The following is a 20,889-nucleotide window of genomic DNA, read 5'->3' as shown; positions in this document are numbered from 1 at the left end:
GTGTGTGTGTGTGTGTGTGTGTGTGTGTGTGTGTGTGTGTGTGTGTGTGTGTGTGTGTGTGTGTGCAGAGCTGAAGATTCAGGCCATGATGCTGAGTCCCAATGGTCTCCTGAACCCAAAAGCCTCCATGCCTCCCCCTCCTCCTCCACCGCTGCCGGTCATCACGCACACTGCAGCTACGCCCACCATAAACTCCAACCAGTCACGCCGGGCCAGTGGTGCATCCATGGAAAACAGCCTTGAGCAAAGGTCACCGGTGAGCCTTGGGCACATGCTTTTATGTGGAGATATATATATGTTTATATAAAAGCACGTTAAATATTTATTATAAATGTGAGTTAGAGAAACGGTTAATCAAAAGATGTTTGTTATGCAAAGGATATCCAAGCTGAGCTGAAGCAATTTCTAAATGTTGAAGTCATAGAATGATAACACAGAGCTTCATTAAAGCTACCTTGCAGAGGTTCATTTGTTTACTTTGTTTCCCAACAAACCCATTATGTGTCTTCTCAAGACATGACAAATTACTTGAGTGCATTTCTATCCTCATAAAACATTCACAAAGCCAAATATTTCAGCATTGTTTGGGCTGGCAGTCTTTTTGTTAGCAGGCCTTCTGCTGGCACTTTAGTATCACCAACTGTTGACGGGTTGAGTCATGTAGCCCTCCTTCTATGCACGGCTAAGCTTAATGCTTGAGCTGAACGTCAGGTTCGTTTCATGTTGCTTTTAGGAGATTTGATGCCAACGACTCAGAAGATGTTTCAGACTGAAGTGAGGTGGCTGAAAATTTTAGCCTATTTTGATTAAAACATGTCCTCCAAGGGTGGATTCATACTGGTCACGGTTGCCTTGCATTGTGCCGGAGCTCGATCGCTCCCCAGCTGGTCTGCCCTTAATGAGCCAGGTCCACTTCAGTCTGTCCCGACTCCTTACTCGTGCTCTCTCCCTTTTTTCAGACACGCACTCTTAAAAAGCGTTCTTGCAGAGCACAAGGGGTTCATGATTTTATGCAGTTTGTGGCTTAACTGGGCCAGTTCTTATGCCCTGTAGATTTGTTATTAAAGCAGGGATTTTGACAGAGGCAGCTGCTATTGAGCAAGTGGCGCAGTTCTGTGCTTGGATGGTGATCACACTACATGCGTACCATCACTGAATTCAACTGAAGCTCAGCTGTGACCACCTATTCGAGCCAGACAGGGCACAGTTCACTTAACTGCGAATGGCGCGCACTAGTAATCGCACTAGTGAAATGAGCTGGACTTTGGGGTCAGATGTGCTGGGGAACAGATGGCCTACGGTGAACACACCCTTAGTTAAAAAATGCAGGAGGAGAGCAGGAGCATGACCAGAAATAGAACAAAGCAGGCAACGTCAGTGGTGACAGATATGACAATGGTTATGTGAGACACGGATGGAAAGGACAAATTGGTCTGGAGGCGGGTTTCAAAGTGGCTTGCAGATACAGCAGTAACTGTGGACAGGCTAAAGGACAGGTTGTAAAGAAAAGTGTATTGATGGACCATTGAGCGAATTCAGTTCAATTGAGTTCAGTTTTATTTATATTGCACTAAATCCCAAAGCAGTTGCTTCATAGCACTTTATATTGTAAGGTAAAGACCTTACAATAACATGGAGACAACCTTAAACCCACTAATAGCAAGAACATGGCAATAGTCGCAAAGAAAAACTCCCCCAGCATTCTGCAGCATAACTGAGGGTTTGTTCAGGGTTAGCTGATCCAACCCTAACTATATGCTTTATTAAAAAGTTTTAAGCTGAATCTTAAAAGTAGAGGGGGTGTCCTTCTCCCGAATCTAAACTGGGAGCTGGTTCCATTGAAGAGGGGCCTGAAGGCTGAAGGCTCTGCCTCCCATTCTACGTGTATATATCCTAGGAACCACAAGTAAACCAGCAGTCTGAAAGTGAAGTACTCTATTGGGGTGACATGGTACTATAAAGTCTTTAAGATAAGATAAGGCTAGGTTATTCAAGTCCTTGTATGTTCCACTGGCAAATGGTTACAGGTGGTTGCTCGCTGTGGCTAGCTTCTGCACTGAAACCTCTTAAAATGTTATCAGATATCATCCTGTTGATTTACCCTGTTTCTCAGTAAGTTTAATAACTGTGCTGGGCCAAACAGACTTATCATTAGCGCAAATCCTGGTCATTTCCATGTAGAGGTTGATAAGGAGCACAAGATACAAACAAAATAGGAGCCCACTCATGAAAACATCACCCCGCTGCACTGCTAATGGTCAAAAACTCTACAGGGCAGCTTTAATCTGTGAAGAATGAAATCCTTATTTGCACTTGAAAGATAAGGCAGAAATCCAACAAGGCACTGGTTTTGTTCTAAGTTGTCTTCACAGTCCCTGTGGGACAGCGGGCCAGAGAGCCGTCGCTCCAGCTGGATCAGCATCGGCCGAGCCCCCAGCCTCCACAGGAAGAGCCAGTCTGGAGAAATGGAGTCCCTGCTGTCCGACACATACTCAAGCTCCAAAGCCAGCAGCAGGGAGCAGTCTCTGGACCAGTCAGAGTACCTGCAGGTGCCAATGCTCCTCTCCCCAGACTGTAACGGCACCACCTTCCACCTGCCAGACCACTGCTACGACGATGCTCCCCTGACATCGCATAACCACAGCGATCAAGAGGAAGAGGAGATTGAAGAGGTTAATGCCTATTTGTTTCATGAATTTGTCTCAGCAAATGGAAAACCATATAATATATATGTAAATGTAGACTCGGGCAGTTTTAATTGGCGTGTGTTCCAATCAGAGGGAGCAGGCATTTTGATGGCGTCCCATTTCTGTTATTCCTAGATAAAACAAGTTCATAAAAGAGCTTGTTTTGGGCATGTTCAGAAGTTCAAAAGCTGCTGCTAATTATCCCGCAAAGGCATAAATTCCAACCTGGCTGACCTTAAGACACTTTTGTTTCTTAGAAAAATTTAATTAGCTGAATTTAAATTAGATCCGGGTGGAAGAATGACTCGGAATATTGTTTGAAAAAATAGCTGTGTTGGAATTTTTTGTGCATGCACACGAGGTCGCTGCAAAAAAAAAGAAAGAAAAAACCTTGGATAGAAATGAAAATGACTTCATTCTGCGGTATCATGGGTGTATAAGATGATGAGCAATACTGATTTTCTGATTTTCTCCCACAAAACGCTACGTCCAGATGAACAGAATCAACTTTTGGAGCAATGCTGATTGTTGTAACGTAACGAGTGTACGCTGCGATGTCATTCGTCTGTTTGTGTGTTCATTCCAGAGTTTATGTAAGAGGCTGAAGAAGATACTGGAGCCATATGAGCCTCAGTGGTGCCTGGAGCATGAAGAGTGGTCCCTCTATCTGTTCGCTCCACACAACCAGTAAAGATACACACAAACACACGTTTATGCACAGCCCCTGATATTCTCCAGGGTGGCCTAGGTGGCCTTAACTGCACGCATGTGTAGAAATTCACAGCTAAAGTGTGAAGGTGACAGCTGAAGCTTGGTTGTACAACTTGTACTTTTATCAATTAAACCTGGCACAAATGGAAGTGATGCAGGTGATGTGTTGAACAGAAAATAAACACTGGGGTTGTTGCCGATCCTTTTCTCTTCTCACACCGTCTCTCTGCAGGTTCAGGTTGTGGTGTCAGAGGGTCATAGGTCACAAGATGTTTGATCACATCGTCCTGCTTTTCATCTTCCTTAATTGCATCACCATCGCCCTGGAGCGACCTGACATACAGCCACACAGCATGGTACCTCATACACACACACACACACACACACACACACACACACGGTTACTACACTTGTAAGGAGAAGTATTGACATAAGCACCATCATAACGACATTCCAGACCCTGACCTTTAACCTTTAACCCGGACTTAATGGATGTAATTTTACACTGAAACTCTGTTTCTTGTCTTCCTTGGTTGGTTTAACTGGATATTATTGATATAATTTCCATCTTCATTGTGCTTTTTATTTGATGATTTGACAGATTTGAACTCATTATGCATTAGTCTAAGTGCTTAGATTAAGTCTGAACGTAACAGCTACAATACTGTGCAAAAGTCTTGAGCCACCCCAAAAGTCTTTAGATTTTGCTTCATATGATCCAGACTTTCATTTTTAAAGTAGTCTTGAGCAATGACTGAACCACTGACCTAACTCAAGGGCTGAACCAGTGTTGTGTTTAGAGATAACAGACAACACAGCAAAGAAGCAATTTTGAATTTTATCTTTAAGCACTTTGTCATTAACAGCCTGTTGCTTCCATTACTTTAGTTGAACCTACAAAACTGCTAAAGATACCACAATTTGGCAGTTGTCGAAATATTATTTGTGCACCAGTAAGGAGATATGAGCTAAACGAATAGAAGTGGAAACACCATAAGATTTTGATCCATGCAATACCATCTGGAAAGCATCTGATTGGCAGTAGTTAGATTTTCCATTATCACAATGACCCCAAACACACTGCTAATGCAGTAAAAGCATACCTGGATAGAAAAACGCACAGCGAATTGGCCTCCCCAGAGCACGGACCTCGATATTATCCAAGCAGTGCAGGATCATCTTGACAGAAAAGGGAACAAAAGGCAGAAACATCCAAAGAAGAGTTTTAAGTGTCCTTTAAGAAGCCTGGAGAACTGTTCCTGAAGCCAAACTCTGTTTCAACTTATATACTGCGTTTCTATTTATGTTTGCACATGTTTCAATTAGAGCTGGGCGATATGAGATTTTTTCATATCACGATATGTTTTTTTCATTTCAGGCGATAACGATATCTATCACGATATAAGCCATATAACTATATTTGTAAGATTTAAATGTGCCGTTGCTCACAAGTAAAATGTGAAATAATCAGCAGCTTGTTTTTATTTAAATATTTATTTTCCATAATAAGTTCAACAGGGTAGATGTACTTAAGGAACATAAGACTTTTTCAGATAAATAAAGGCAAATATTGCAAACTACACAAAAGGCAGCCGCTAAAGCGTTTAAGTTTCAAAATAGAACAAATGAAACAGACTAAATTGTCGATTCCACTTAGAAACAAAATATTAATTCTAAAAATAAATCTTAGTTTGTTTTACAGAAGAACAGACAAAACTGACTAACTTTTGTCAATATCAAATAAACTGAGAACTAAAAGGGAATTCTGAATCTCTCCTTGTTGTATAGCTTAGCTTTTCAAACAGTTTTAACAGTTACTTTAGTCTGACAAAAGCCGAATGACGAATTAGCGCTTCCAGTCAGAGACTGAGGCTACGTCCACACGTACACGGGTATTTTTGAAAACGGAGATTTTCCGTTTTCGTTTTAAAAATAATCCCGTCCACACATAAAGGCAGAAATGAAGGAAAACGCTGCTATGAACATGCCAAAGCAGCAGGTGGCGCTAGATTCCTAACCGTGCAGAAATGTTGGCCAATCAGAAGTCTAGAAGCCTTGGTGGGAAAAAGTAAACAAAGCTGGGGCATAGAAGCAGAACCAAGTCGTATGTGTGGAGGGACAGTAACTGTGTGTATATGTAAGCATTTAAACACTGCAGAGAGTAGAATTAACAGTAACAGTATTGTAGAAATTCATTTCACCGAAACAATAACGTGGCGCACAGTGTGACGCATGCACCAGTTTATTGTATTTCCAGACTTGCTTTCGGCACAATTTACAGTGCACGCTACTCTGTTTTTTGTCAGACTTGAAATAGCCGAAATACCTTCACACTACGGAACTTCTATGGCTCTTCCATTCGACAATCTGTCCGGCATTGGAACCATCATCTGTTTTCTCTTCGGTCACGTTCGGTTGATTTTTCTAGTCGGCACACTCATTTCCTCCATTATGCGCTGGCTGCTTCCCAAACAAACACACGTGCGGCTTGGCACTTGTGCTGTACGTAACAAGTCACGCGACGTGACGCTGCGGCTGTGATTGGTTCGGCTCTGCGCTACTTAATTTGGATTGGCTGTTCTTTTTTTTTTTTTTTTTTTTAAAGAGGACAAGAGCGGCGAGGTCTATCGCGATAGCTTAATTTCTCTATCGAGTAAAAGTTATATCGCGATACATATCGTTATCGTTCTATCGCCCAGCTCTAGTTTCAATAAATCGCCACTTCTATTTCTCAGCTTCCTAGAAAAAGTGGCAGATCAGGACTTTCGCGCAGCACTGTAATCTAAACCTTAAACAGCTCAAGACATGACTCACGGCTCACAAATACAGAAGCAGCATACGTCTTTTGCATGACCACGCACACAAAGAGGGGCTGTTTACTACAAGAGCTCATGTGCTTGTAGCTGATGTAAGAGTCTCTATAACAACACGTGTTGTTCCCAGTATGCTTTTATTATGTTTCTACAGCGATTGCTGTGCATTTTTTTTCTCAGCTCGTTATGCAACACTTTGTGTTCCAGAATCAAAGCTAAGGCTACAAAGCCTTTAAATTGACGAATGCGCTTCCTGCTGTTAATCTGTGCATGCTCTCACGCCTGTGTGTGTGTGTCTGTGTGTGTGCAACAGGAGCGGATGTTTCTCAGTGTGTCCAATTACATCTTCACTGTGATCTTCGTGGGTGAAATGATGATCAAGGTAACCATAACAGTGAACATTTTCTGAATAAGCACTCCACTCCAAAGTCATTTTCTTGATTCTAAAGAGGCAATTTTCGTTGCTGGTGGGGATCAGAATGGCTTTCATTCTCATTTTACACCTTAGCCTATTTAATTATTTCAGTAATTTTGTTGGATCTGTGCGCGTCTGCATGCAGGTGGTAGCTATGGGCCTGTACTTTGGAGAGGGCGTGTACCTGCAGAGCAGCTGGAATGTCTTGGATGGGCTCCTGGTGTTTGTGTCACTTGTGGACATCCTGGTGTCCATCGCTTCAGCAGGTGGTAATCGGATCTTAGGCATCCTCCGGGTCCTTCGCCTGCTCCGCACACTTCGACCACTCAGGTACAAATCAAGGAGATTATCATCTGTGTTTACTCTGCTGATATTATATTAAGGACTGTCTAACCTGTGTGTGTGCTTGCTGCAGGGTGATAAGTCGTGCTCCAGGTCTGAAACTGGTGGTTGAAACTCTGATCACATCTCTCAGACCAATTGGGAATATTGTTTTGATCTGCTGTGCTTTTTTCATCGTGTTTGGAATTCTGGGAGTCCAGGTAAATGTTCATGCCGACCGTTTCCCGTTCATCCTCTGTCTGTTAAAGATAAGCTCCATCATTTTTCCCCCGAGACAGCAAAATACAAAACACGTCAAACTCATTTTCACTCGATTTGATATGACCGAACATTAAAAGCTCGTTGTGTTTTCTGCTGCAAGAAGACACAGATCACTGTGGTTTAAAGTAAATGAGCTCAGAGAAAGCTTCAGGTAATAAAAAGTGAAGAGAAAAATTGGGAGGAAATGCAAATGAGCTGCTGATTATGCACCAGTCCCTGGAAGTAATTAAAAAAACCCAACAATGGTTCAACAGGGGGAATGTGCTGAGAATGTGGTTTTTAAATCGGATTTTCACCTGGATTTTAATATTACTAATCAAATTCATAAATACAGCTTATTATTTATTAAAATAGCTTAATATTCAGAATGAGCTAATAAACTATAAATAACACACTTTGCTTGATATAAAAGATCAAAAAGAATATCATGTTGCTTTGGTTTCAGACCTCAGGGTTAGGACTGTTAATAAGCTCTGAAGCCAAATAACAGGGTACAGTATAAGAAAGAAAAAAATGTAAGTGCAAATAAAGTTTAATTTGTTACTACTTTTAAATAGTAGCTTGATTGCTCCTACCCTAGAAAACCAGCTTGGATCAGCATCCTTCAAGTGACATATTGGTGTTTCTAATGTAAAGGACAGTGCAAGTCTGAAAGGGGAGGTGTTTTGTTTTTTTTTTGCTTGCAGTTTGTTTAGGTTTGGACACAAAAGAATTACTGATCAGCATTTCACCTTTTTTTACAGTCTGAAACATGAATTAACACTTAATTTTCACCTTTATCTGCAAGCTAGGTCGTAGCCACTGTGATGTCAAGCTAAATGCTAAAGTATTTGGACTTTAGCATTTAGCATTCAGGCTGCTGCCATGTTTTTTTGGGGGGTGGGGGGTTGGTTTCACAATTGAACATATAATGAGGTGCGGGGGGGCTCCAGGTAACAACTAGTGCTAGCAAGCTTTGTTCAAAGCTGCGTATACAAACTGCTAATGAATGCTAAGCTAACAGACTAATAAAACCCTCAAAGTTCACTCTCCAAAACTGAAGCACAAACTTCTTGGACAATGTGTGCTATACAGGGAGACATTTTATTTGTCAGATATTTCCATTAAAATGCTCCAGGAGACACCAACACCGCAAACACAGTGGAGAGGTTCAGTTCAGTGACTCCAATTAGTGGCGCTGAGGCCTGGCAGCGATGATTGGCTACGCCTGCCTGTGTTGGGACACCTGTCAATCAAAGTAGCCGTGCCCTTAACTCAATTATCCAGGTGGTTGACTTATAAACTTAGAGTTGTTATGAAGGGAGAAACTATCAGAGAAACAGAGGCCAAAAATTGCTTTTTGTACCAGATTGTAATTATATACTTTTCTTCTGCTGTAAAGGGGTGTCAAACATAAGGCCTGTGGGCCAGAATTGGCCTAGCAAAGACTCCAATCTGGCCCCAATGGACGGCTTTGGAAAATGTGAGGGAGGTCATAAATTTTGAATTTTTAGCTGTATTTTTTAGTTTTATACCATTGGCGACTGATGTAGACCTCCACCATGGCCATTCATGCTACACCAAAGTAAAGAAGTAATATATAAACAATTAAATTGCAGAAAAGTTCCTGTTTTTTCTTTATGTACTATACAAATTTTATTTTTCTTATAATGGGTCCACAGTAAAAAAAAAAAGAAAAAAGGGCATTTTCTGTGCATTAACATAAACTTTCTGCTTTATAATGTCAGGGCAGTCTGGTCTAAGAGTTACCAAAACTTTGTAATGAATTTTACACATTTATTTCTTACACTTTAAGCCCAAAATTTTCTTTCATTTACTAGAGCCTACTAGAGATGTGCTGTTGAAATTGCCTATTTTGAGCTTATTTTTCTTATGTAACGATATCTCGGGGATTAAATGTGAGGTAAAACATCTTTGCACTAATAGGAGCCAGGCTCAAGTGCACATTTAAAACAGGCTGGATAGTCTCCGGACACATTTACTTCTTCATGCGTTGAAGTCCTTCAGAAATACTTTAAAACAAAAGAATCTATTAATGAAACTTCCTTTAAGGTTTAAAGGCTCTCACCACATTTTAAAATGTCAAAGTCAGGAAATGAATGTACAGTACCGTTTTCAAAAACTCCACTCAAAGCCAGTCAGTTCATTTTCATGGCTTATGTTTCTCTTTTTGCAAATACAAATATTCAGATTTAATCCTTGCAAGGATATAATACCTAATGAACGCTGAAGCTAATTAACACGTAGGCTTATATTTGACGAAAAGCACGCTATCAGTGGGTTATCTTCTAATGAGAACACCCATGCTGGAGTGATTCTGCACAGGGGTCTGCAGGCTCTTGCAGACTGTTTACTGTACAGCAATATAACAGCCTCTGCTCTGTTGTGTGAAGGTTTGTTTACACTGCCTCGAGGTTACAGTCTTCTCTCATGTTTTTTTCTCTGTGCTCACACTTGCGCAGCTGTTTAAAGGGAAATTCTTCTACTGCGACGGGATCAATGTAAGTAACATCACCAATAAAACTGAGTGTCTGCAGGCTGGTTACCGCTGGCTGCGGCGGAAATACAACTTCGACAATCTGGGACAGGTTTGTCACACTCTTGGACAGACATCTGCTCTTACAGGCTGGTAATCGTAGCAGCAAAGCTGAATTATGTGCGTATCATCCCGCCAGGCGCTGATGTCGCTCTTTGTGCTGTCGTGTAAGGACGGCTGGGTCAGCATCATGTACGACGGCCTGGATGCCATGGGTGTGGACCAGCAGGTGAGGAGAGGCAGTCTCGCACACAGCGGGGGGGAGAGCGGGTGTGTGGGGGATTAAAAAGTGAAAATCAGGGAGATGAACGACTCATTCAGCGAGTGAATATTTCCCTGTGATTTCCTTCTTTTTTGTGTCGTTCTTAGGAACACTTGATCTTGTTTGTTTGAGTGTGAAAGGGGAAATATCTCAGGAGTGAGGTGTAGCTGTGCAAAGAAAAGAAAAAAAAGGCAGATGGATGAATAGATGTGAGCTGACAGAGCTGGCAGTTTTAGTGCTGACTCAGTACTTACATTGTCTTTTTGTTTGTGCTCTCTCCTTTTCTTCCTCTCCACCCCTCCTCACCTTCTTTCATCACTCTTTTGTCCTTCTGTTCTTGTTTTTTTTTTTACCTTTTGTGTCTCTGTGCTACCTCCTGTCCTTTCTTCTTCGCTTTTTTCTCTCTGTTTCTCTCTGCAGCCAGTGAGAAACCACAATCCTTGGATGCTGCTGTTTTTCATCTCATTCCTGCTCATTGTCAGCTTCTTTGTGCTCAACATGTTTGTGGGCGTGGTGGTGGAAAACTTTCACAAGTGTCGCCAGCAGCAGGAGGAGGAAGAGGCGCGGCTGAGGGAGGAGAAACGACAGAAGCGACTGGAGAAGAGGAGGAGAAGTGAGGAAGTGTTTCGGGAAAGTGGGTGGAGGGACATCAGAGTAAAGTACTGTGCAAAAGTCTTGAGTCACCTCTCATTGCTTCATATTTGGCTAGAAAAATGGGAAATGGGTGCAGCCATTTATTGAAATGTGGAGATATAAATGGAAATACAGTATAGAAGACAAAAACAGAATTTGTACAATTCTGACAACCCTGAATGCCAATATTTGGTATTGACTTTATTCTTCAACACTGTCTGAGCTCTGATAGACAAGTGTTATTGTAATTTATTTAAGTGGTCTCCAGGAATAGTTCGCCAGGCTTCTTGAAGGACTTTCAAAGCTGTTCTTTGGATGTTTCTGCCTGTTGTTCTGTTCTCTGTCAGGATGATCCCACAGTGCTTCAGTAATGTTGAGGCCAATCCATGACTGATAATGTTCTTTCTTTGCCTTCCACTTGTTCTGTTTCCTTAAATGTTGTGAGGACTACAGAGAAAACTGCATAGCATGGCAAGATAAACCACATTTAAGGCTAATAGATCTTTGGGAATCACCTTGTTGGTGCAAAAATACTATTTTATGCTGTCAAACCTTTTAATAATAACTAATTTTTTGTGTTTTTGCTAAAAGCCTTTACGAAATTCTGCGTGAAATTCTCAGTTTTTTGGACGCTAGCTTGTCACGTAACATATATATAGACTGAAATCACTGTGATTTTGTGAAAAATATGTCAACCTATGACCAGCTGGTCCTGATGTTTCCAAACAAGAAAAGGAAAAAACTGAGATTCTGGGTTCCTGCAACTCTCACGAGAAGGCAGCAGGAGGAAGAATTTCATGTTTTAACCCAGGAGTTGAAATTCTATCGCGTCTGCTTCTGTGCATATTTCAGGATGTCAGTGGGACTGTTGAAACTTTTACTGGCAGACTTGGCATTTTTTGTGGTCAATGTGAATGGCTCTATTAAGAATAGGTGAGTCCGAAAAATAGTTTTAAATCACAAAATATTTGCACAAATTTTACACGTCCGGTGTGTAAAGGCCTTAAAGATACAATTTGAAATGGGCTCTAAGTTGTCTGCTATGTGTAGACGCAACATTGGTTCATCCCTTGAGCTGGATGTCCGTTTATGCTTGAATGATTCACACGTCAGTGTTCAGCGGCTTAACAAATGAAAATGGTCAGGTACAAGGACTGGACTGAAAATGGGTGAAAAAGCAGCCAATGTCCAAAGAAAAAACTTTGAAAGACCTTCACAAAGCCGGGAGAACTGTTACTCAGGACAACTTTAAAAAATAGCAGGAGGGCCGGCTCAAAATCTGCACAGTGCTTTAAGTGGACATCCAAACGTTACACCTGTAACTGCTTAACATGTGATTCCTAAACCACCTGAAAAAAACCATGCAGTCGTGATTCAAGAAAGGGGACACACACGTTGCTTTCACTTCACTTTCTTTAAGAGGTATTGTAAAGATCTTGAACCACTGGTGGCTTCACCCTACCCAGAAGTCTTTAGAGTCTCCCTGATAGTTGCACCATTTTCCATTCTGCCTGCTAGAGTTGCCTCCTCCTCTGCTCTTTACTCCCTTGGCCATGAAAATGATCCCATCACCATATACCATCCTAAATCTAGTAAAATGTCTTTTTTTGGTCTATCGCAGGCCTAACACAGAGAGACAGACAACCATTTGCATTCACATTTGCGGGCAATTTAGAATCACAAATTGTGGGAGGAGTACCTGGAGAAAACCCACGCAGACACAGCGAGAGCATGCAACTCCACACAGGAAGGTCGGGTGATGGAGTTGAACTCAGGGCCTTCTTGCTGTGAGGCAGTAGTGCTAATCACTGTGCAACCATCCTGCTCCCTCTCTTCCAAAAAACAGAAGCAGAACATGAGTGCACTATTTCCTCCCATAGGGGCTAAATAATCATCGATACTCATTATTCCATATGGGCTGATAATTACACAACATAGGATCACTACAGGATGTCAGCTGCAGGTCGATAGTCGATGTTCAGCGGCACATATAGATCAATCAGGGTTCTTTTGCTATTTATTACAGTTAATCATTGGGTCCTGGGCTCTCGCCATCTGATCGCATCTGTCTTTGTGACCTCATCTCTCTTGCTGCTGTTCCTCTTTTAAGTTCTCTTTCACTCCCTCTCACTGTGGAACAGTTTCAGTGGCCAAATCGACTGCAAATGCAAATGCAGATGATTCATAAATACGCTTCAGGGAAAACTGATTATGGCTGGAAGATGTATCAGTTGATTTCTACAAAGGGAAAAGTAAGGTCATCCCGCTTCCTTTCTGCGCTCGGCCCATGTTCCGCACTAAGATCACAGTGAGTTCCGGCTAGCTCGCCCAGCGTGCCTCAGAATAAGTCATTTGTAAGATAGTTAACACGGCTTTAATCACACATGGAGGTGTAAGGTAAGGCTTTCACACAGTGTGCCTTGCGAAAGAAATGCTCTAGCTTAACAGTCCTCTCCTTCATCCTCCGAGCTCGTAGATGAGGCAGTGGCTTTCTCATGTCCTGACTCATCTGCTGCTACAGCAACGGGAGATAACTCTTCCTGCATCTCCTCTGGCCTGGCCTGCGCCCGTTAGCTTCCATCTCCTTTTCCTTTGAAAAATGTTCATACATCCCTAGCCTAGCGACCAGCAGATGCCAACAAAGACAAGTCCTCTCACACACTCTCACTCACACACACACACACACACACACACACACACACACACACACACACACACACACACACACACACACACACACACACACAAAGAGAGAGAACAGAGAACAACCCAAAAAGAGTTGAACATTTTTCATGTGCTCGATGAGCAATATCCATTATTTTCCAGCTTTAAGGCACGATTATGTTTTCTTTTGGAGGAGCTATTCATAAAGCATTCTGGGCCCAGGTCTGCCGACGCCTGTACACGAGCACATTATTCCCAGTGTCCGGAACGATCAGCTTCCATTCGAACTGGTGCGTCAGAGTGCGCTGAAAGTAGGACATGTCATTTGTGGTTTATGAGTGTCTCTTTTCTCTGCTCTACTATCTCATCAGGTCTGTCGGTGTTAGAGCATTTTATTTCTCAGCATTAAATTTCATAAAAGCCAGCATGTGTTGACGAGTAACCTTGACTTATTATGTAGCGATTTCCTCATTCTTTTCTTTTCCTCACTTTTCAAAGCAAATCTAGTTTTAGTTTGTTTATGTCACTTCTCCTTTGGAGTCTGAAGCAGAAGAAACGGGTGCAGAGGGAAAAGGTACAAAAAAATGATCCTGCTTTAAACAACAAGGGAAACATGCCTGCTGGAGAACTGAAAGAAAATGCTGGCGCTGATGCTGGCAGTAAACCCAGCGTCACTGCGTCAGCCAGTCAAAAGTGCTCCAACCAAACTAATGGAGCTATTTCTTTATGGAGCTTAGTACATGGACCTATTATACATTCACTGACCAGTTTATTATGTACAGTGTGCTAGGGCCCGATTTAACAAGGCGCAGCAAGATTTTGGTCCACATTCACATGAAAGCATCACACAGAGCTCCATATTTGTTCCACCACATCCCAAAGGTGCTCTGTTGGACTGAGATCTGATGATTGTGAAGGCCTTCTGCTCCTGTAGACCATCTGCTTCAAACACATTCAGAGATGCTCTTCTGCATTCCTTTGTTCTAACAAGCAAACTTCAGCAGGTTATCTTGACCTGACTTGCCTGAGTTATTGTGATGTCACTGGCTGAGTGGATAGTTTTGTTAACGAGCAGTTAAAGAGGTGTATCAGTTGGAGCCTGCTGTTGTCTAAAATTTTATCCTGAGGCATTAAATTGTCTTAAAATTGTATCAAATATTCCCTTGTCAGGGAATGTGTCTACATAGTTCTGGTCATTTCGCATAGGTCTGCACACACGCATAGTCAGCACCCCTACACACACACACACACACACATTTTCTTTCTCTTGCTAGATTTCTGTCTCTCTCTCTGTACGCTCTCTCTGCAGTGTAATCTCTAGTAGTGCTCTCCTCTTAGTTAACTGTCTGGCAGCAGACAGCGAGGGTTTCTGCTCAAAGACACCTTGAGGTGCCGTGGAGAGTGTGTGTGCATGATGGATAGGACTGAATTCCTGAGGTGGCACTTTTAGTCTGTGCACACACATGCACGCACACACCAGAGTGCCACTTGGCACACGCTTCACCAGTGACCTCATAGCCAATATCATATTTTTCTTTCAGAAGCATTTTAATGACCCTCAGTGTGTGTGTGTGTGTGTGTGTGTGTTTGTATCTGTGTGTGTGTGTGTGCAGGGGCCCTTGAGAAGCCGTATTACGCCGACTACTCTCCGTTACGTCGAAGCATCCACACCGTGTGCACCAGCCACTACCTGGATCTCTTCATAACCATCATCATCTTCACAAACCTCCTCACCATGAGCATGGAGCACTACAACCAACCTAAGGTAACCATGGCAACACCTTCCTCCACCTGTCCTAAAACCATAGTAATGAAGCACAATGCAGTGGTATTGTAGAAGTGTGTATCTGTGTGTCCTGCAGTACCTCGAGGAGATACTGAAGTACTGCAATTACGTCTTCACGCTGGTTTTCGTCATTGAGGCCATTCTGAAACTCATCGCGTTTGGTCTTCGGCGCTTTTTCAAAGAGAGGTATCCCCAGTCGCGCATGGAGACAGAGGCTCTCAAAAAGCATCCCTTCAGAAGCTAATATTGTTTTTGTCCGTGTGTGTCAAGATGGAACCAGCTGGACCTCGCCATTGTGTTGCTGTCCATCATGGGTATCACACTGGAGGAAATAGACCTGAGTGCTTCCCTGCCCATCAACCCCACAATTATACGGATAATGAGGGTCCTCAGGATAACACGAGGTAAGCACACGGGGAGACAAACACAGAAAAAAAACAAACACGACGGCGTGAGGCTGATAAGAGCTGACATGTTGCGATATTTCAGTGCTGAAGCTGTTAAAGATGGCGACGGGGATGAGAGCTCTGTTGGACACGGTGATGCAGGCTCTGCCTCAGGTAAGAAGCATCTATTGTGCTTGTACAGTTAAACATGTCTTTTTAAATGGCTGCCTGGTGTCCAGATCTGATGAAAAGCAGATGGCTTGTTTTATTTAGCAATTTACGAGGCCTGGCACTGACTGCCTCTTCCATGATTTATCACTTATTCCTCCCAAGCAGTGCTATACCAGCGACACCTAATAATCACTAAACAAAGAAGAAGACATACTCAGATTTAGCTAAAAGGTACCTGCAGATCCTTAAACTCATCAGTTAAATCCTGACTTTTTGGCATGTTATGAAACAGTTTGGCTTTGGGATGATTGTTTTGCTGCTTGCTGACGAATAAAGCAGAACATCCAAAGATCCAATCTGAAAAGCTTTCTTTTCTTTGAGGCACAAAAGCTCTGCAGACAAAAGCTGCATTCAGGCAGATTTTACCAGGCAAATACACTGGTAGATATATCACACTTTTCCACTGTATTTAACCACTCAAACCACTTTCTTACTATAAGCTTCATTCACACACCCATTCATATTTGCACCACCAACCACCAATCACATCGCCAACCTTCTGATTACCTCCTGAGCTCCTTTCCTGTGTGATTTTTTTTTTCAAGCCTGTGTTTATGTCCTCTACTAACACTGACAGCCTGGACCACTACCTCAAGGTGCTTTATATTGTAAGGTAAACCCCAATCAAACAACCCCCTATGAGCAAGCACTTGGCGACACTGGGAGGGAAAAACTCCCTTTTGACAGGAAGGAATTTCCTGCAAAACCCGTCTCAGGAAGGGGCGGCTGGTTGGGGATAATAGAAGGGAGATGGATGTAGTCACTGTGACGCCACCGGGGGTCTGCAGACTCTCCTTTTGAAGCCAAAAGTTATGAAATTTAAATGAAAGGCTGCTGTGCTAAGTTAGCAGCTAGCTTGGTTAGCAAGACTCCATGGGTGCAACACAGTCACAGATACCTGCTAATTAGTGCTAACTACAGATGACCCTGTCTAGCTTTTTCCAGTTAAGATATGCTGTTGATACCTTGGCTGTCTAAAACACTGGCTAACACAGTGGAAACAGTTAAAAATATTAGAATATCACGCACAGAAAAAACAGCTAAGCTAAGACTTCTCAGCCAGTTTGACCTAGCCACAAAGCTAGTCATATTTTTTGCCACATAAATGCATTAACTTTTTCCCCCATAAAGACATTTGAAGACCTCATCTGTGCCCTTAATAATGAGTTTTGACAAGTATATATCAATAACGCTGGGTTAAATGACCATTAGAGTAGCCATAGTAACCTGTATAGGCAGAGATAACCCTCAATAATGTCTAATACACACCCAGCTATTTTGTTCTGGAAACAGGCCGGAAATATGACACAAACCTCTCAGTTCAGAAAAGAAAAACAAGGGTTAGCCACAATAGGCGTCTACTAAGGAAAAAAAGGCCTAAGCAAGGTTGAAATCCAACATCTAGCACCTGCCTATCACTAAATTGCTACATCAAGTTATCGGGTCAACTACTAATTGGAAGGTTTGTGGTTTGACCCCTGGCTGCTCCGGTCTGCATACCAAAGATCTTTGGGCAAGATACTAACTCCAAGTTGCTCTACGATGCATCCATCGCAGTATGACTGTGTGTGAATGTTAGACAGAAAGCATGTATGTAGAAAAGGCAAGGGAAAATTTTCTTGCATGATTGAGGCAAGGTGTATGAAGTGCTTTGAGTGCTCCAATAGAGTAGAAAAGGACTTTATAAGAACAAGTCCATTTACCATTTATAGTAAAAAGGTAAAAAGAAAAGAAAATGTGTCTTAGATGTGGGAGCAGCAACACTAGTTCACCATTTTGGTCCAGATTAAATTCCAACTATTAAATGGATTATCATAAAATGTTTAGCAAATATTCACGATGAGGCCAAATGAATTTAGCTTTCCAGCTGACAGCTGATGTTTGTAGCTTTCATTTAAATTTCTTCATGATGTGGATGGATTGTAGTGAAGTTTAGCATCACTGTTTATGTTCCTCTGTGGCTGAACACTCTCATATGTTAACCTTTTAATGGTTAACATGAGAGTGTCAGATTTTAACCTGATATACTAGTAGAATATGGTCTGAACTTTTACAGCACTTTTTAACCTTAGCAGATCTTCAGAGCACTTTAACAATGTCTCTGTCATTAATTCGTGCAACTGGGGACTCTGTGAACTTCTCTTACCCAAGGACATTTTAGCATTTGGAAGGAGCAGCCAACATTCTGCAATTAGTTTAAAACCCAGTCATTCACCTGAGCAATGACTCAGAAACATCCCCATCAGCCTCAGCTCTACTTGTGTGTTAACTTCTAATTAACAAATATTAGCACGCTAACAAGCGTGGGCATAACATCATAATTATGGTGCGCACTACTAGAGATCTGCACATTAGCATTGTATCTGTGAGCGTGTTACCATTAAGTCAAAGCGCTCCTGTGGCTAAGTATAGCATCGCAGAGCTGCCGCCTTCCCCGTGTGCCTTCTTTGAATATAATGTGGGAAGGCTTTGGGGAGGATCAACCAACCTTCCTCGGGGGACCCCACAAGAAACAAGGGAGAAAGGGTGAGGGAGGGGGCGGTGGTGCACATCAAACAAGCGGAAACATGTATACAAGTACACATTTATAAGGTGTGGTGATGGTTTTGACCTGCAGCTTAACCATGTTCATTTTAAACGACCGTGCTCATCTTTGCATATATTCAAACAAACCAGCGGAAATCTCAGCTATAAAGAAAATACCCACGATCCTCCACTTCCCATTTGTGTAGTATTTGTGTGTCTTTGAAGTGACACGTCACTGCAGGGGATCAAACCCACGTCTTTGCAGCGCCGTCCAATGCGCTTGTTTCCAGTTCGCTTCATCGGTGGATGCACCTTTTATCTAATTAGACATCGCCGTGCCTCCTACCATGACGAGAGGCAGGCCAGGACTCGGTGACAAGTGTGTTTGTGACTCATCAGGGTTGGGTCCAGGCGCCAAAAACTCACTTGTTTCTCAAGCCCTAAAACGTAAGGTGTTATTCCACTCCAGGTACCATGATGAATCCCGTTAGTTTTTAAGGAGTAGTAAACGTCAGTGCAGTAAGGCTCAGCGGTCTCTGTCTTTGGGCCTATCCTATCTGTTGGCGTCTCCCTCTCTCTCTTTTTCAGTGTATACTGTACATGTCTATTTTTTGGTGTATCATACACTCTATATATCTGTTTGTGCGTGTAATGTGTCCGTCTAGGTGGGGAATCTGGGTCTGCTCTTCATGTTGCTGTTCTTCATCTATGCAGCTCTGGGAGTTGAGCTCTTTGGAAAACTGGGTTAGTGTGTGCGTGCATGTATGTGCAAGAGTGTGCATGTGAGCCTGTGCATGCGTGCAAGCGGGTGCGACCGACGGGTGATTTATGTGTGGATTACATAAACAAGCATAAATTTTGCTGAGTTACATACATTAATTAATGCCAATTTAGAATCAGCAACCTAATCAGTGATCTAATCTGCGCGCAGTTCTCTTTCTTCTCCCCCCTTGCCTTCGTCTCCCACACTTACCGGATCTAATATTCCTTTCATCCTCTTTCAGAGTGCTCAGACGAGAACCCGTGCGAGGGTCTCAGTCGCCACGCTACCTTTGACAACTTTGGCATGGCTTTCCTCACTCTCTTCAGGGTGTCCACCGGGGACAACTGGAATGGGATCATGAAGGTTGTTACTCTTCCTTTCCTCTACTCTGAGGGGGGTTTTTAAGAAGATGGATGGACGACTGAGTGCATGTTTGTGTCTGCGTGTCTCAATGCATAGGTTATGAGACAGCCTCTGCATTAAGCAGAGAGCAGATCACTGTTTTTTTATGACAGACTAAGAGCTGATGACATTCGAGGGTCAGGAGAGTGTATTACTCTTCTGTGACAGGCTCAAGGTCCTTTTGGGCTCAGATCAACATCTCCCCCTGTAGGAGATGAGAGGAAGTACAGCAGAGCGCATTAATATATCACCCTAATCCCTTCATTTATCATCAGGTTATTGCTTCTTGATCCTTTATCGTCTCCTCTTCCCTTCCTTCATCATCCAGGACACACTGCGTGAGTGTCGCCCGCAGGATCGCCACTGCCTCACCTACCTGCCCTTGATCTCGCCCGTTTACTTCGTCACCTTCGTCCTCACGGCTCAGTTTGTGCTTGTCAACGTGGTCGTGGCCGTTCTGATGAAGCACCTGGAGGAGAGCAACAAGGAGGCACAGCTGGAGGAGATGGAGGAGAGGAGGGAGAGGGAGGAGAGAAGGGAGCGGGAGGAGGCCAGTCGACGGCTCAGCACCGCGTCTGTGGGCGGGGACTTAGAGCTGGACGCACCTGCCCAGGTGCCTGCTTGTATTTCTGCATGCGTGTAAGCTAGCAGGGTAGAGATGACAGTGAGAGTAACAGTGTTGGTGATGTCATGTGCCAGGTGCAAGTTGAGGATGAAGGGTGTTCCCATGGCAACCTACTGAGCATGGGACGCATGCTCTCCCTCCCCAGCGACAGCCATCCTCAGCCGCTCAGATGCTCTCCTTATCCGCTCATTGGCCACGAGGCATTCTCCGGCTACAGCTTCTCAGGTAATTTGGCTGTTTATAGCCAATCGAATTAAGGAACTGTTTTTTACTGTCCTATAACAACTAAATGACTCCTGTAAAGATTATTGCTTCCATAAATAGCTTAGAAGGCAGCAGAGCTGTGAAGTTTGCACAAGGTAAGGCAATGTTATCAAAGGCCTTAAGGAAGGAGATATTTGTTATGGATTTAAATGGAATTGATAGAACTATACGCCTGCCACGTCTTTCCCATCTTTAGTTTATATCTGGATTGTAACAAATCCTGGAACAGCCAGGTATCCCACGAACAAATAAAAAAACAACAGAAAATGTTGGGTCATCCAATATAAAACCAACCACATCTCAATTGCACACACCGTAATTCTTTGTTTCCACTCAGTGTTCTCTCTCAGATGTTTAACAATATGCTGTAAGTAAAAGGTTTATCATAGATTAAAACTAGAAATCAAGTAGTTCTAGATTTGGAGTGTGCCTGTAGCATTACCTGGAAGTTATTTTCAGTCTTGTCATGTTAAAGTGTCTTTTTTAACAGTGGGGGTTTATTGCACCAAGTGAGCTGAATATAGAGTCCTCCACTGGAAGTCATGTTAACTAAAATTGCCAATGAGATAAAGATGAGGTGAA

The 20,889-nt window shown here is 42.8% G+C and overlaps 1 protein-coding gene across 2 annotated transcripts in view; it reads left to right on the top strand.

Moving 5' to 3' along the window:
- The window catches only part of LOC102216182 (voltage-dependent T-type calcium channel subunit alpha-1H), a 60,135-nt gene that overhangs the window by 34,893 nt on the left and 4,353 nt on the right, over positions 1–20,889 (top strand). The window contains exons 16-33 of one of the 2 annotated variants that reach the window (XM_005746976.1): positions 69–256; positions 2,361–2,672; positions 3,274–3,374; positions 3,631–3,754; positions 6,525–6,593; positions 6,772–6,956; positions 7,042–7,168; positions 9,692–9,817; positions 9,905–9,994; positions 10,448–10,640; positions 14,938–15,089; positions 15,187–15,296; positions 15,381–15,514; positions 15,600–15,670; positions 18,919–18,997; positions 19,258–19,379; positions 19,747–20,031; positions 20,118–20,268. In XM_005746976.1, coding sequence (XP_005747033.1) covers positions 69–256; positions 2,361–2,672; positions 3,274–3,374; positions 3,631–3,754; positions 6,525–6,593; positions 6,772–6,956; positions 7,042–7,168; positions 9,692–9,817; positions 9,905–9,994; positions 10,448–10,640; positions 14,938–15,089; positions 15,187–15,296; positions 15,381–15,514; positions 15,600–15,670; positions 18,919–18,997; positions 19,258–19,379; positions 19,747–20,031; positions 20,118–20,268 — 2,619 coding nt within the window. The remainder of the gene's footprint in view (positions 1–68; positions 257–2,360; positions 2,673–3,273; positions 3,375–3,630; positions 3,755–6,524; positions 6,594–6,771; positions 6,957–7,041; positions 7,169–9,691; positions 9,818–9,904; positions 9,995–10,447; positions 10,641–14,937; positions 15,090–15,186; positions 15,297–15,380; positions 15,515–15,599; positions 15,671–18,918; positions 18,998–19,257; positions 19,380–19,746; positions 20,032–20,117; positions 20,269–20,889) is intronic. The other variant, XM_013914314.1, reaches the window with a different exon arrangement.

This window comes from Pundamilia nyererei, unplaced genomic scaffold, assembly GCF_000239375.1.
Source record: "Pundamilia nyererei isolate P.nyererei 1_Seehausen unplaced genomic scaffold, PunNye1.0 scaffold00186, whole genome shotgun sequence".
NCBI lineage: Eukaryota > Metazoa > Chordata > Actinopteri > Cichliformes > Cichlidae > Pundamilia > Pundamilia nyererei.
The sequence above is the reverse complement of the archived record's forward strand: the minus strand, read 5'-3'. Positions and strand labels throughout refer to the sequence as shown.